Source organism: Beta vulgaris, chromosome 5 (assembly GCF_026745355.1).
Source record: "Beta vulgaris subsp. vulgaris cultivar EL10 chromosome 5, EL10.2, whole genome shotgun sequence".
NCBI lineage: Eukaryota > Viridiplantae > Streptophyta > Magnoliopsida > Caryophyllales > Amaranthaceae > Beta > Beta vulgaris.
In genome coordinates, this window is record NC_079206.1 from 26355522 (window position 1) to 26369786 (window position 14265).

Sequence of the window (14265 nt, forward strand, 5' to 3'; positions counted from 1 at the left end):
GCGATCTGTGAAAATGTTGTTGCAAAAAGGGCCTATACTGATTTCTAGGAAGACGCTTTCCACAAGCTTACCTATACAATCGGGGCTTGCATCAAATGGGAGAACAATATTGGGAGGTAATTGAACAGCTGCAACTTCAGCAGTCTGTAGAGATCCATTGCCAAGTGCAAGCAAGAATTCAGAGAATGGTTGGTCTTCTTTAGCGCGCATGTTTTCAGTGAGGCTGAAGCGTGTAAACGCGGGCCATAGGGCAGATGATACAAGGCTGGCTTCAACCGCTTTGGCTTGAGTTTTCTGCGGCACAACAGACAGAACCTCCCGAAAATCACCGCCAAAAACGATAACTTTGCCTCCAAACAGGACATTGGGATCACACAAGTCTCACAGCAACAGATCAAGCGATTCTATGTTTTCCTTTCGTGCCATTGAAGACTCATCCCAAATTACGCAGCACGTGTCCTTTAACAGTGCTGCGAGCCCGCTATGTTTGGACACATTGCAGACTTTTGAAACAGTATGGTCAAGAGGTATTTTAAAGCGAGAATGTGCAGTCCGACCAGTAACTATGTTTGCTGCAGCAATCCCTGATGTTGCTACTGGCAAAACAATTTTGTTCATAAGTCGGACTTCCGCATACAGTGTTTGGTATAGGTATGTCTTCCCTGTTCCTCCTGGTCCATCTACAAAAAAAACGGCAGCTTTACCTGTTCGAATGTGGTCCATAATAGAATCAAATGCCTCTTGTTGCTTAGAATTCAAATTTTCCTGGGCTTCTTTATACTCATCTGGTATTGGTGCATCAAGTGCATCGAGAATATCTTTAGTTCTTCTGATCTCATCTCTTTCAGGCCCCTTCAAACCTTGGAGGTCAAAATCCTCCAAAGTTTTACCCATTTCTTCAAGGAGTCGTTCAACTGCTTTTATAGTTAGTTGTGCAACCCTAAGCGGTTCCTGTGGAAACTTGCGGCCAAAGTCTTCAGATAGGTGCGTGTAGAACTGGTGCCACAAGGCTAGAGAATTGTTAGGCTTGCAGAATATCAAGACGGTTGTGAATAAACGTCGCAGCGCACCAGGCATTTCAATGCCAGCTGCCTCTTCCATGCACTGCACTATGGAATCATCTTCTTCAAGTAGCCCTAATTTCAATGCTGCCTCTTGGAATGTAGCACATAGGTAACCCTTCACGGTTCGGAGGTTTTCAAACAACGTGGGTCCACGTACATGGGTTAGAAGTAGCCGGAGGAAATACCGCTCACCCTCCGTCGGTACAACAAATGTTAGACGGCCAACAACAATTTTATGTGCACTCTTTTAGTCCATGCCTTTGCAGAAGGATTCCACACATAATGCTCTGGGAACTCTGAGTACAGGAATTGCGAAGCACCATCTTGAGTTGCATTCATCTTGAAAAACTCAGTGAGGGACGTGCGCGATCTTGTATCGCTTGCCACAATACCAGCAAGTTGTTCGTGAGGCTTGAACTGGACTGTTTGCGCATTAGGCAAATGAACTTGGATAGGAAGGACAGGAGAGTACATTTCAAAGAGATCGAATGAAAAGATCCTCCAAGCGACCTCAGACGGCGAAACCCAACGTCCATTTTGGAACTGTTCAATTTCATCAACTGGTTTGACGTCTTTCTGGGCCGAAACAGCAAAAGATATTTTGTCATGCCCTTTGTAAACATACTTGTATATGTACTTCACTACTTGGATGGTCGAGAAAACTTTGACATTTAGATGACAATCAAAAAGAGCGGAGAGGTAAGGGTTATATGGAATGACCCATCTATTATCCATTGCAAACTTGCGAATAATAGGATTTTGACCATCATCTCGCCTCCTATAAAGTGGAAAGCCATTCTCATGCGTACTTGTTTCTTCTTGAAATGCTTTTGGGTACCCATACTTGCATGCTCCTGGGCTACTTTTGTGTTTCATGCAAGGGCATTCAGGGTTGGCTGTGCCACATGGGCTATGCATCATGTGGCTCAAAATAATTTTTCGCAAGTGAGGGTTGCTTTCATCAGGAATCTCAGCACTTATGAACTTGTCAAATACATTAGGTTCTTTAATTTTGTAAGATGGCCTCATAATCAGCAATAGATGTGCATGCGGCAAACCTCGCTTCTGAAATTCAACAACGTATGTGTATGCTGCAATCTCCCCCAACACGCTGTCCTCAACTATCAGTTTTTTCAATGTTATTAGCTTTGCACGGAAAACGAGAGCAACTATATCTGGCCGATGCGGAGCTTGCTCACCCGGGGTAAGATGCTCTTTAATTTCGGGCCAATTTGGATTGCACGTCATTGTAATAAAGAGGTCAGATTTGCCATAACGCTGCACAAGGGCCAGGGCATTTAAGTAACGTCGTTTCATGTCACGGGGCCCGCCAAGAAAAGAAGGTGGCAGAATGACCCTATGACCGACATTTGCACCACTATTCTCACCACCATTAAAGCAATCTAAGATGCCTTGATACAGTTCCGCCCTAATTGTTGACTGGTTGTGCCTGAAGAAATCCAACCGCGTGTTTCAAGCTTAACATACATATCAACGATGAATTGTTGGAACAAGCGGCACGCTCGTAGAATATAGTTCCTAGGTCGCATTTGCAAGACATATGCGTAGTATGCTCTACAAGAAATTTGAGTCCGCCTTGTTTTAACCTGCGCTGCAACTACACAGGGAAGTTACAATTTGGTAACGACCTAAGCAACTTTTATGGACACAATGTAGTAAAAGGTAGCACTGGTAAAAGCAAACTAACCACCAACTTCAGCGGACAAGAGAGCATCAACATCAGTGGCTATTGTAATGGATCATAACACCCGTATTAGTGCATGATCCTGTGTTCGCGTTCTGCCTTTTCTTGGACAATAATATGGGGGCCACCGGTTGCATTGGTTGCTGAATCTTCAGACCATATTACAGCAACCTCTTCAGCAGTTGGAGCATTGTAAACACGCTGGTCAAGGACGGGGTCTCACAACAAGAATCCGCCTTTTTGGCGTCTGAATTTAGCGTCCGACAGTATAAGCGAACGGTAAATTCACAATTAGCGTCCGATATATGACAAACGCAAAGTAGCGTCCGCTTTCTGAAATTTAGTGTCTGTTCTTTTAAACGAACGCTAATTAGCGTCCGTTGGATGAAATTACCGTCCGACAGACGGACGGTAAATAAGAGATATAAATATGCCCTTTACTACCTCAAGTCGACCAAATCATCATTTACCCTAAGCCCACGCTGCCCGCTTCTCTCTCTTCCTCTCACTCTTTCCACGCCTCTCTCTCTTTCTTTCAGATCTCACGTTTCTCTCTCTTTCTTTCAGATCTCACGAAGCCCACGGTTCTCTCCACGTCCGAAAGAGATCTCACGTTTCTTTCAGTGAAATTTAGTGAGTAAATATGTTTTTTTTTTTTAGTTTTGATTGTTGATTATGGAGTTTCTTGATCTCACCCCATGGTTCTCTCTCTTTTCTCGATTTTCTTTGTTTTTTAATTTCGTTTTGCGTTTTCTTGTTCTTGGTTTTTCGATTTTTCCTAGATCTGACACTACAAAAAAAATTGGATATAGAGGCACATCATCTGGCTGAGTTGCCTCTGAAACCCCCTTTTAGCATCACATAACTATAGTTGCCTCTAAATTATATGGTTTTTAGTGTCAAATATATTATGGTGCCTCTAAAGATACATTTTAGCATCACATGTATGTTGGTTGTCTCTAAAACCATGTTTTTAGCATCACATGAATATTAGTTGTCTCTAAATCCATATTTTTAGCATCACATAAGTTTAGTTGTTTCTAAAGCCATTTTTTTTAGCATCAACTGTAGTTAGTTGCATCTAAAGCCATGTATTTAGAGTCACATGAATTTAGTTGTCTCTAAAGCCATTTGTTTTAGCATTAATTGTATTTAGTTGTCTCTAAAACCATGTATTTAGCGTCACATGAATTTAGTTGTCTCTAAAGTCATTTTTTAGCATCGAGTGTAGTTAGTTGTCTCTAAAGCCATGTATTTAGCATCCCATGAATTTAGTTGTCTCCATAGCCCTTAATTTTAGCATCAATTGTAGTTAGTTGTCTTTAAAGCCATGTATTTAGTGTCACATGAATTTAGTTGTCTCTATATATAGCCATTTTTATCGGCATCACATAAATTATTGTTGTATCTAAAGATATTTTTTAGTGCCACGTGAATTGTGCTTGGAGCGGAACTAACATTTTGAAGCTGACTGATTTTATATTTCTAAGATTATTGCGAAAAGAGAAATAAAAAAAAAGGAGAAAGAAGTCATGGAAAGTCGAATATTTAAACTTTTACAATCCAATGAATATATTAGATCCTCTAACGCTTAACTTACCAAAACTTTTAGAATCCAATGAATATATTAGAACCTGTAACTCTAATAAACTATATTAAGTGATCCTCAAATATTTTAAACAACTAGATATGTTATTAAAATTCTACAGAAAATTCGGCAGAGTTTCCTTTGTAATACGGACCGCCTAAAACTTAATTTAGGACTCGCGTCCGATTCATAATCCTGTATCCTCAAAATCCAGCAACCCAAACAAGGTTAAACTTTAATTTACAAACTCAACAACATGAGAACAACAGAAGCATAACAGCGGCACAACAACATAAGAATAACAGCAGCAGCAGATCAACATCAGAATAGAAGCATAACAGCAGAACTTGAACTTGAACCATTGTTATTGGAAAAAAACCAGTATATGAACCACTAACAAAACCATACTCCTTAGAACACAAACCCATAATAACCACTAACAAAACCATAATCCTTAGAACACAATAACCATTATTAGTGGAAAAAAACCAGTATATGAACTTGAACATAGAATATATAAAAAAGTATATTAACTTCAACTTGAACAGCAGAACAAGAACAGCAGACCAGCAGAAGCAGAACAATAACAGCATAGCAGCTGCAGGAGAACAACACAGCAGACCAGCAGAAGCAGAACAACAACATCATAGCAGCTGCAGCAGAACAGCAGCAGAACAAAACAGCAGACCAGCAGCAGAACAGCAGCATAGCAGCAGCAGAGCAGAACAAAGCACATAGACAGCAGCAGAACAAAGCAGCATAGGAGCAGAACAACAGCAGCATAGCAGCAGAACAAAACGCAGCAGAATAACCATTATTATAGAGTCACCAATGATTTTTTAAAAAAAAGAAAAGATAAGGAGAAACCTTGGTCACCTCTAATACTGATATCTAACAAATATCTTTAATCTTCAACATCATTGTGTTTTTTCTCAGACTTTTGAATTAGCTCTTCCTCATCCTCTTCATCGGTCCACTGTTAATATTTGTAATTGTTAATAATGCACATGTGTTAATCTGTTTTGCATTAAATTGAAGGTATAATCTATGACATACCGCATCCATATTGAGCTCGGACATGTTGTATCCAGCCAAATTCATGAAGGCTTCTAGGGCGCTTCCATAAGTCTAGATTTCTTTTCGAGGCCTCTCACTGTATTACTTAGAGCTTCGTTCTTCTCCTTTACCTCGTTTGCTTCCTTCTTTGCCTCACTAGCTTCATTTTTGGATGCTTCAGCCTCTTTGCGAAACTTTTCTCCTTCACTAAATGACCCAAATAATGATGTCACTGAGGGACTTATCCCTTTTTGTCGATCACGTGCACTTGGCTTGCGTTTTGGCTTAATTGTTGCATAGATTTCTTCATCAGTCATTTTTGTTTCCAAATTGTTTCGTTGCTCAACTAGCTGCTTAATTTCATTCTGCAGTAACGGGAGAAGATCTTGTCAAGTAGGAATATACTTTCAAATACAACCAAAAAAAATCCAGTTTGAATAATCGTTACCATGGTGTCCTGTGCCGATTGAGTTACAGGTGTTTTGTCGCTTCTAGTATGAGTCTCCTCGTACAATTCCAATAATCCTGGCATTACCTTGTCACGTTCAAACTGAAGGAATGGCAAACAATAAACCTAAGTAACTATTCCAAAAATTAGGACAGGAATGGTGAAAGAACACGCGTTACCATATCTTGTGCTTTTTGTGCAAAACTTTTTGTTCCTGCCGTATGTCCGGCATCAAGGTATGACCTATTTCAATGTTTCTGCGACTCTTTTTCTATTAAATTCAAATATAAACAAATTGAATTGTGTGAAATGATAAAAATTGAAAATAAATAAAGAAATCTATGCAATGTACGAGGGTGCATTAACCTGAAAGTCTGGAGTGCCAAAGTATGATACAAGCCACTCCCAGTCTTTTTCGTCAACACTTGGGGTATTATCTTCTTTCAGTCTGTCGTCATCATTTTCTTCAGTGTCATAATATTCTCTTTTCAAACGTGCACGAAAATTCCGATACTTCTTGTTCAAAGATGTCATGATATACTTCCTCTTATCTTTTATTTTCTTTTCACGTTCATCTTGATCTTTAACATCATCCAGCCCAATATCAAATTTGTCCTGCACATGAGAAATGTTCAATTAGAAAATAAAGTTCGTAAAAGATATTAAAGAATTATCAATGCTTGTGGAAGTATTGTTCTACCAAAATGAGCTTCCACATCTTCTCTTTATTCTCTTGTGGAACTTGTGAAAATTCTTCAATACGATAAAGTGGCGCATTCAGAGGATCTCTGACGAGGGAACCACAGTAACTTGACAGCTTAGCTCTGTTGACACCTATTGGTTGACCACTAACATCAAAATCTACCTTTATCTTCTCACCGGGTCTCATTTTAGCCAGTTGTAAATTTCTTGTAGGACCTCTTGGTGTTTTGGTTTTATATGACTTCTTCGTTTTTGCTTTCCTGACATGTGTAATTTGAATAAAAATAAATATTGTCTTTAAAAAATAGGCTTAGGGTATGTCTTTAAAAAATGAGCCAATCCATACCTGTTTCATTAGATGCCTCCTTTTCTCCTGTTAGCATGCTTTCGCCTTTTTTCTCCATAGAGCCATCTGACCCAAATTTCAATTTTCCGTCAAAAAACACACTTTACATGATCAAATCAACTCTCTTGGAAGCTAACACATTCGTCAATCAAAAAAAAGGAAAGAACCGGCAATGGCTCTTTAAACAAACCTTCTTGGTCAATTGCTTTTTGGGATTCCCTTGCATTGATTCCATCACTTTCTCGCTCATGAAATTCACTATCTCCCACATCAGCCTTCCCAATTTCATCGGACTCTTTCATTTCTGTAAAGAAATTAAACAATCTCAGACACTATAATGCCTAGAAGTACATAAGTTCATTTGTCATAGGTATTCTGTTATAAATCCTATATTTATACATATGGACTACTATACCTTCATCGAAGTCCATCTTGTCTTGAACTTCCGCCTCCTGTTGACTATTGATCGCTGTATTGCAGTTATTTCGCAACTAAGATATTAGAATGAAACTAAATCTAATGACTTTCATAAATGGAATGAGTGTGGTTTAAAAGGTGAACCTTTCTGTATGACTTTGAGGGCTGCTGTTAGCTGCACATTTCCCCTTTGTTTCCTTTCCCTTGCACGTTTTTGCTCTGCGTCAACAAAGAGCCGATTGCACCCGGTAAAATGAAGTTCCTTTTCGTCCCCTTATTTGCACAGTCTTGGTTATGTGCCTGCCATTTTGTTTCGTATAAGAAAAAAGAAAGCATTTGAAATTCATTAGCAAAATAAAGGGTTGACTTTCGTCTAAGGAAGGGGAGGGGAAGAGTTGGATACTTTAACTAATGACTCACAATTGAAGTACTTTTAATATATTCATCAAAGAGTATTTGCTTATGCTTTGATTGGAATTTGCCAAAGATCACATATGGTATGAGGTTCCACACCCAAGTTATCTCAAACAAACAACTTTTCATTTTTAAGCAGCACATCCATTCCATTCAAGAACATTTAATCAAAGTTAGTAATCTCGACATGTTTTCTGTGTTACATGCATGTCAGCAGAAAGTAACTCCCGAGTCTAGTTCATGGTAAAAAGTTAAAAACTTATTTAGTTGCTGGTTTATTTTTCTCTATATATACTTTGTGGGAAGCACCTAATACCATTGGCAGGAGCATCTTCTGAATGCTTCTTTGAATATGTTATATGCCATACTTTTTTCATATGATCTTCATGGTGGTAAAGGAAATATGGAAGCCCATAACTAAAAAAAAAATCACTCTTGTCCCTATTCTATATCTATAGCATGCTATATTCAATTATTCTTTTGAAACGCTACAACACAAGTATATCATTGAGCGTGAAATGAACCCAATTTGACTTTTGAAACGCTTATATGTATGTCCCAAAATTTTCCAGAAAAATGTGTTTTGGGCATGATATCATCAGTCCAAACTGAAATGATAAAATTTATCACCCTAATATGAAATCAACCCAATTTGGCACTTGAAAGGCTTATATGTTTTTGACCCAGTTGCTTTGTGAAGTAAGAAATTTTTTGAAGCAACTTGAGATGGAAATAGTTTTCCTTTCCCTCAACCCCAAAAATGAAAAAGAAAGGTCAATATAATAGGTTGAAGTAGTCTCAAAGGGACGTAATTTTGATTTTTTTTTCTTGAAATTAATGATATTGGAGATTGTTGCAGGGGACTGATGTGAAGACAGGGTTAATGCCACTAGCCATGTCAAGAATATTATCTATGTGCCAAACAACAGGAAGCATTGCTGAGATATCATATTATGAAGTGTATTTAGATAGGTGCTATGATCTCTTGGAGCTCAAAGCAAAAGAGATCTCAGTTTTAGATGATAGAGATGGACAAATCCACCTAAAAGTTGCTCACACTGGTCTCAATGATGATTCTAGCAGGAGCCATGGTGTGCTTGTAGTCACATTGTCTAGACCTTCTGAGCAAGGACAAGAGGCTGTATAACAGGAAAGCTGAACCTCATAGATTTAGCAGGTCAAATAAGTGTGCTGAAGATATAAGTAAGTGAGTGCGATTTTATTTCCTCAAATTTATACTGGGCATTGTTTTATTTTCAGGTAATGAAGACAACAGAAGGTCTGGCAATGAAGGAATCAGGTTGCAAGAGAGTGCTAAGATTAATCAGTCACTATACCCACCCCTCCTGCCCTCTCACAGCCACTCCCCACCCCCTCAATACCCTCCTACCCTGCCAAAACTAATACCCACCCTCCCACAGCCCATGCACACACACACTGACACACATACCCTCCCACAACACACACCCCCTCCCACAGCCCTGCACACACACCCCATCCCATGCACAGACCTCCACCCTACCCTGCCACTGCACACACTATACCCACCCTCCCTGCCCTCTCACAGCCACTCCCACCCCTCAATACCCTCCCTACCCTGTCCTCCTTCCTTGTCACACATAATAAGAACATACCAAAAGGCATTTGCAATACTAAGAGCACATATGCAACCTCAATCAGTAAAAAGAAATTTCAAAATCTAACGCAACATACCTTCCTTTTCTTGTTTGCAATAGTGGCTTCCTCGTCATTTCCATCATCCGAAAGATCATCCTCCGGTGAGTAGCCACTATCTTCATCTAAGGTAGCTTTACTCTTGATCATACTCACCTCCTTCTTCTGCTTCATGCTAGCCATGATGCGCTTCACACCTAGATTCTCCAGCTTTGTGTTATTAGCTTCAATCCTTTGAAGTCTCAGCTTTTCGTACTCATTTGTTCCCCTTCAACTTTTTTCCTGAATGTCTTTCCACTTGGTTTGGACATTTTCATGAAAAACTCCCAACACCGAAGGAAAACACGCTAACAAAAACATTATCATTACTTACTCAAACAAACAGACAATTTATAATAACTACCATAAAAATTTCAATAGCACGAAAGAGAATGTAAAAAACATCTAAGTTGATATTCCATAAATTTCAAACAAAAGACAAATTATAATAACTACCATAAAAATTTCAATACAAATTGTTTAACAACTCTATCAATATAAATGGAATTATTAAATCCCTATAATGGATCAATTTAAAAAAAAGCCAAATGCATTAAACTTTCGTTGTTTCCCCAATGCTATCTTGGACAAGTATTTCAGGAACGTCGTAGAAGTTCCTTGGGTTTGCCTTCACTACAACCTTCCAATTTGCCTTCGCAACGTCCTGAACATAGTACACTTGCCCAACTTGTGAAGCTAAAACTAGGGATCATTTCCCAACACCTTTCCAATATTGACACTGATGAATTCAAAGCAATCTTTAGTTATTCCTCGCCCATGACTATGAACATCCCACCAATCACACATGAACAAAGTGACACGATTTCCTCCTGTGTACTGTACTTCAATGACTTCGCGCAGCAGACCGTAATATTCAACATCATTTTCCCCCAACACAACAATCCCACTGTTTTGTGTCTCTCTTTCCATTTCATGTCCTTTGTGCGGAACAAACAACCATTTACCATGTAGCTGTTCATAGTCGCTACAACACGACCTGGGCCATCCGCTAAGGCCTGTAAATGTTCAGTCACAGCAGGATGCTTTTCTTGAGCTAAAGAAGTCACCTGCACCAAACATTATTCCAACTTATATACGTAAATAGGTAGACATCTTTGTCATATGAGGGAGGCAAATTTCTCGTTATTTTAACTTACTCGATGTTTGAACCATTGAATGAACTTGCGCTTCCTAGCGATTGTCATCTTTGTTGTGTTTGAAACTTCACGCTCATACTCACTAGTGCAAAATAGGACAATAATGGTGAATTACAAACTTAGCATATATGTAGATGGTTTGATTGCAGAACACTAAAACTTACTCAATGAATGGCTTCACTTCTTCACAATTATTGAGCACATAAAAATGGAGATCCTCCCATTCTTGTGTTGTTAATGATCGAGGTGTTACTTTCCCGACCGCTCGACCACTTGTCTTAAAAATGGGTAATCGATCCTCAGCATCACCATGATCATCACAGTCATAGACTCTATCTTCCTTATTGAATTGTGTTTCAATATCCTCCATGTATCTTGAACAAAATGTCAGACACTCCTCTAGAAGTAGCCTTCTGCTATCGACCCTTCAGGATGCCCTTTGTTACGAACGTAATTCTTCAGTTTACATAAATACTACACAAGAGGAACAACAAACTAAGCAAGCAAGTCAAGAAGATAATAAATTTTGATGTTTTTATCTTCCAAACTATATTAAGCTACATACCTCTCAATAGGGTACATCCAACGATATTGAACGGGTCCCGCAATCATTGCTTCTTTTGCAAGGTGTACCGACAGGTGAATCATAATCACAAAGAAAGCCGGTGGGAAAATCTTTTCAACTCGCATAGGATGACGGCTATTTCCTTGTCCATTATTTCTAAGTCTTTCACCTTCAATGTCTTAGAGCACAATTCCTTGAAAAATGAACTCAATTTAATAAGTGGTGTGGACAGTGACTTCGGCCAATCACGTATAGCAAGAGGAAGAAGATGCTCCATAATGACATGGAAGTCATGGCTTTTCAAACCTGCCAATTTGCGCTCTCTCAGCAATGAATTTCGGGAGATATTTGAAGCATAGCCATCAGGGAACTTGACACTCGTCAGGAAGGTACATAGCTTCTTTTTTTCCTCCAAGGATAACGTGTAAGGAGCCGGGGGAATCTCCCAACTACCATCGTCTCGTTCTTTAGCATGCTGGGACTTTCTAATTTTCATTTCCTTCAAATCATGTCGTGCATTCAGATTGTCCTTACTTTTCCCTTCGATGTCAAGCAACGTAGCAAGTAAGGTCTCACAAACATTCTTCTCAATGTGCATCACATCTAAATTATGACGCACTAGAAGACTACTCCAATACGGCAACTCATAGAAAATGCTCTTTTTTCTCCATATTGCTTTGCATTTGTTCTTTTGATCTTTGCGTCGATTTCTCTTCCTAGTAGGAGTCTCAAGGGATGTAACACATTCAACATCCACCAATTGTTCAAGCACTTCCTCACCCGTTAACTCCTTTGGCTTTGGTCTAATCTCATGTGTGCCGTCAAAAGATGCCCCATCGTACCTCCATTCATGATCAATGGGTAGAAATCGGCGATGACACATGTAACAGTACTTGCCCCCATTTCTTAGCCACTCTGAAGATGTGTCACTGTTGCAAGTAGGACAACCTTTTTCTCCTCCCGTACTCCATCCAGAGAGATCACCATAAGCAGGATAGTCACTAACAGTCCATAACAAAGAAGCGAACAACCTAAACTTCTCTTTTTTGAGGCATCATACGTCTCCACACCAACATTCCACAACAACTTAAGTTCCTCAATTAGAGGTTGGAGATACACATCAATATTCTTCTTAGGTCCCTTAGGGCCTGGAATGAGCGTGGACAAAATAGAGAATGTTGTTTCATGCAAAGCCATGGAGGCAAATTATATGGTATTAGAACCACTGGCCATGTGCTATGGGGAATATGTCCATTCCTGAAGGGACTGAAGCCGTCACTTGCTAAACCAAGGCGAACATTTCGTGTTTCAGAGGCAAAAGATGGATATTTATCGTCAAATGATTTCCAAGCTTTTGAATCGGCTGGATGTGTCATTACCCCATCGTCACTCTGACGTTCATCTGAATGCCATCTCATACTAGCGGCAGTTTTAGATGACATAAACATTCTCTGAAGCCTAGGTATTAAAGGGAAATACCTCATTGTCTGACATGGAAGCTTTTTGGGATTGGGTTTTGTAGCAGGATTTCCATTCCCTTGTTCCTTTTTTTTCCATCTTGATGCATGACACTTTACACATTCATCCGCATTAGCATGCTCTTTCCAAAATAGCATGCAATTATTGGGACAAGCATCAATCTTGATGGAGTTAAGAGACAACTTCTTCACTGTCTTTTGAGCTTCGTAGAAGGATTCTGGCAAAGTGTTATTCTCCGGCAATGCTTCCTTGAAAAGATCAAGAATCATAGAAAGACTTTTATCTGTTATCCCCCTAAGCACTTTATGTGAAATAACTTAAGCAGAAAGGACAACTTTGAAAAGTTTTTACAGCCTGGATATAACGGCAACTCAAGTTCTTCCATTAATTTATAAAATGTTTTGGCTTCTTCAATTGGATCTCCTCGAATACCAACATTAGCCTTTGCATCCACAGCTTCTCCAACCTCAGCATCTACTTCTTGTGTCGCCATTCCAAATGCTTCATACAACATGTCACTCATGTAATTATGCTCTATATTTTGATGCGAGTCATCTAAAGCATTTGCATCAACTTGGCATTCAAAGCTTTCACCATGTCGTACCCAACGTGTGTAACTCTTAACAATCCCAAACTTTAGCAGATCTAATTCTATTTCCGGCCTGGTTTTCCTCCTCTCATTGTTGCATTTCACACAAGGACATGGTACAACTTGGTTTCCTTTTCCTTGTGTAAAAGCAAACTCTAAGAACTTCTTCACACCAGTTCTATACTTGGGGTCATTTTTCTTGCATAGCATCCAATCACGACTATATGATTCCATATTGTCCTACCTTTGATCCAAGTAGATGAATAATTTAGTCTTTTCAGCCATCACATTAGTGACAAAAATAAAGCATCAATTATCTAATCTAACATTTTATGATAATCAGCTATGCTACAAATGTAAAAAGAATTACTGCAAGTCTTTTCAGCCATCACATTAGTGACATAAATTGTGTTCCCCCAACCAGAACCTTACACAACTTTCCCCGGCAACACAATATCAGCAGGTAATAACTCGCAGATAGAAATGATTCTCATTTTAGAAGGGCATGTCACTATAAGTGCTCTGAAATAAAAATATACATTAAACACTACATATTATACGGCACTATAGGATGTTACTGAAGTAGCAGACTACACATTCCACTAATCATATGAGACACAGAGCTAATCTTTCTAGCTTCTTATTAACAAAAATTAGGCCTACATGCCACACATACTTAATGATTATGAACCTGACAGGCGACATCATATAGTGTTAAAGGTTAAGCTCAATTTTTTTTTTGAACAAGAAGAAATACTACCTAATTCACATAAACTGTGTACATGATGGGAATCAATTATTTACAGCTACGTAAAGAACACTCGTGAAAGAACTAGAGTTCTGTGTATAGAATATTAGTATATAATCTACATCCTACAAAAAATTTGGCCAAGAAACAAGGGATACTTATTAGACCCATCTAACATATATAAGATTATATTTCTTGAACTAGAACTGAGTAGTCTTAGCCATTTTGAGTAGTCACAGTTGATAATATATGAACAGAACCCAAGCATGTTGGA

At 39.0% G+C, this 14265-nt stretch overlaps 3 protein-coding genes and 2 long non-coding RNA genes across 5 annotated transcripts; all 5 read right to left on the minus strand.

Annotated features, from left to right (window-relative positions):
• Window positions 1–1277: 1277 nt before the first annotated feature.
• On the minus strand, window positions 1278–2312 carry LOC104885311 (uncharacterized). Its single transcript, XM_010670004.1, has one exon. It carries the CDS (start codon window positions 2310–2312, stop codon window positions 1278–1280), a length of 1035 nt encoding a protein of 344 aa, XP_010668306.1.
• A 2658-nt stretch (window positions 2313–4970) lies between these two features.
• LOC130591419 (uncharacterized) lies at window positions 4971–5475 on the minus strand. Its single transcript, XR_008969232.1, has 3 exons — window positions 5414–5475; window positions 5234–5333; window positions 4971–5010 (listed from the first exon to the last, which is right to left on the minus strand). It is a non-coding gene; the product is annotated as an uncharacterized LOC130591419 (long non-coding RNA).
• A 725-nt stretch (window positions 5476–6200) lies between these two features.
• LOC130589399 (uncharacterized) lies at window positions 6201–6813 on the minus strand. The gene is made up of 2 exons (XM_057394669.1): window positions 6562–6813; window positions 6201–6476 (listed from the first exon to the last, which is right to left on the minus strand). Exons 1-2 carry the CDS (start codon window positions 6748–6750, stop codon window positions 6201–6203), a joined length of 465 nt encoding a protein of 154 aa, XP_057250652.1. The 5' UTR covers window positions 6751–6813.
• A 95-nt stretch (window positions 6814–6908) lies between these two features.
• Window positions 6909–7515, minus strand: LOC125497527 (uncharacterized). The gene is made up of 4 exons (XR_008969429.1): window positions 7471–7515; window positions 7325–7378; window positions 7100–7213; window positions 6909–6975 (listed from the first exon to the last, which is right to left on the minus strand). It is a non-coding gene; the product is annotated as an uncharacterized LOC125497527 (long non-coding RNA).
• A 3745-nt stretch (window positions 7516–11260) lies between these two features.
• Window positions 11261–13477, minus strand: LOC125497806 (uncharacterized). The gene is made up of 4 exons (XM_057394670.1): window positions 13006–13477; window positions 12455–12955; window positions 12236–12323; window positions 11261–12176 (listed from the first exon to the last, which is right to left on the minus strand). Exons 1-4 carry the CDS (start codon window positions 13475–13477, stop codon window positions 11261–11263), a joined length of 1977 nt encoding a protein of 658 aa, XP_057250653.1.
• Between the last annotated feature and the right edge of the window lie 788 nt (window positions 13478–14265).

What these genes read in the sequence shown, in the direction of transcription:
- LOC104885311 (XM_010670004.1), bottom strand. Translation starts at nt 2,312, where the DNA reads ATGACGTGCAATCCAAATTGGCCCGAAATTAAAGAGCATCTTACCCCG.
- LOC130589399 (XM_057394669.1), bottom strand. Translation starts at nt 6,750, where the DNA reads ATGAGACCCGGTGAGAAGATAAAGGTAGATTTTGATGTTAGTGGTCAA. An exon ending in AGATGTGGAAGCTCATTTTG is followed by an intron (nt 6,477 to 6,561) that starts GTAGAACAATAC and finishes TCTCATGTGCAG; the next exon opens with GACAAATTTGATATTGGGCT.
- LOC125497806 (XM_057394670.1), bottom strand. Translation starts at nt 13,477, where the DNA reads ATGGAATCATATAGTCGTGATTGGATGCTATGCAAGAAAAATGACCCC. An exon ending in GTTGCCGTTATATCCAGGCT is followed by an intron (nt 12,956 to 13,005) that starts GTAAAAACTTTT and finishes TTTCACATAAAG; the next exon opens with TGCTTAGGGGGATAACAGAT. An exon ending in TGGAATGTTGGTGTGGAGAC is followed by an intron (nt 12,177 to 12,235) that starts GTATGATGCCTC and finishes ATGGACTGTTAG; the next exon opens with TGACTATCCTGCTTATGGTG.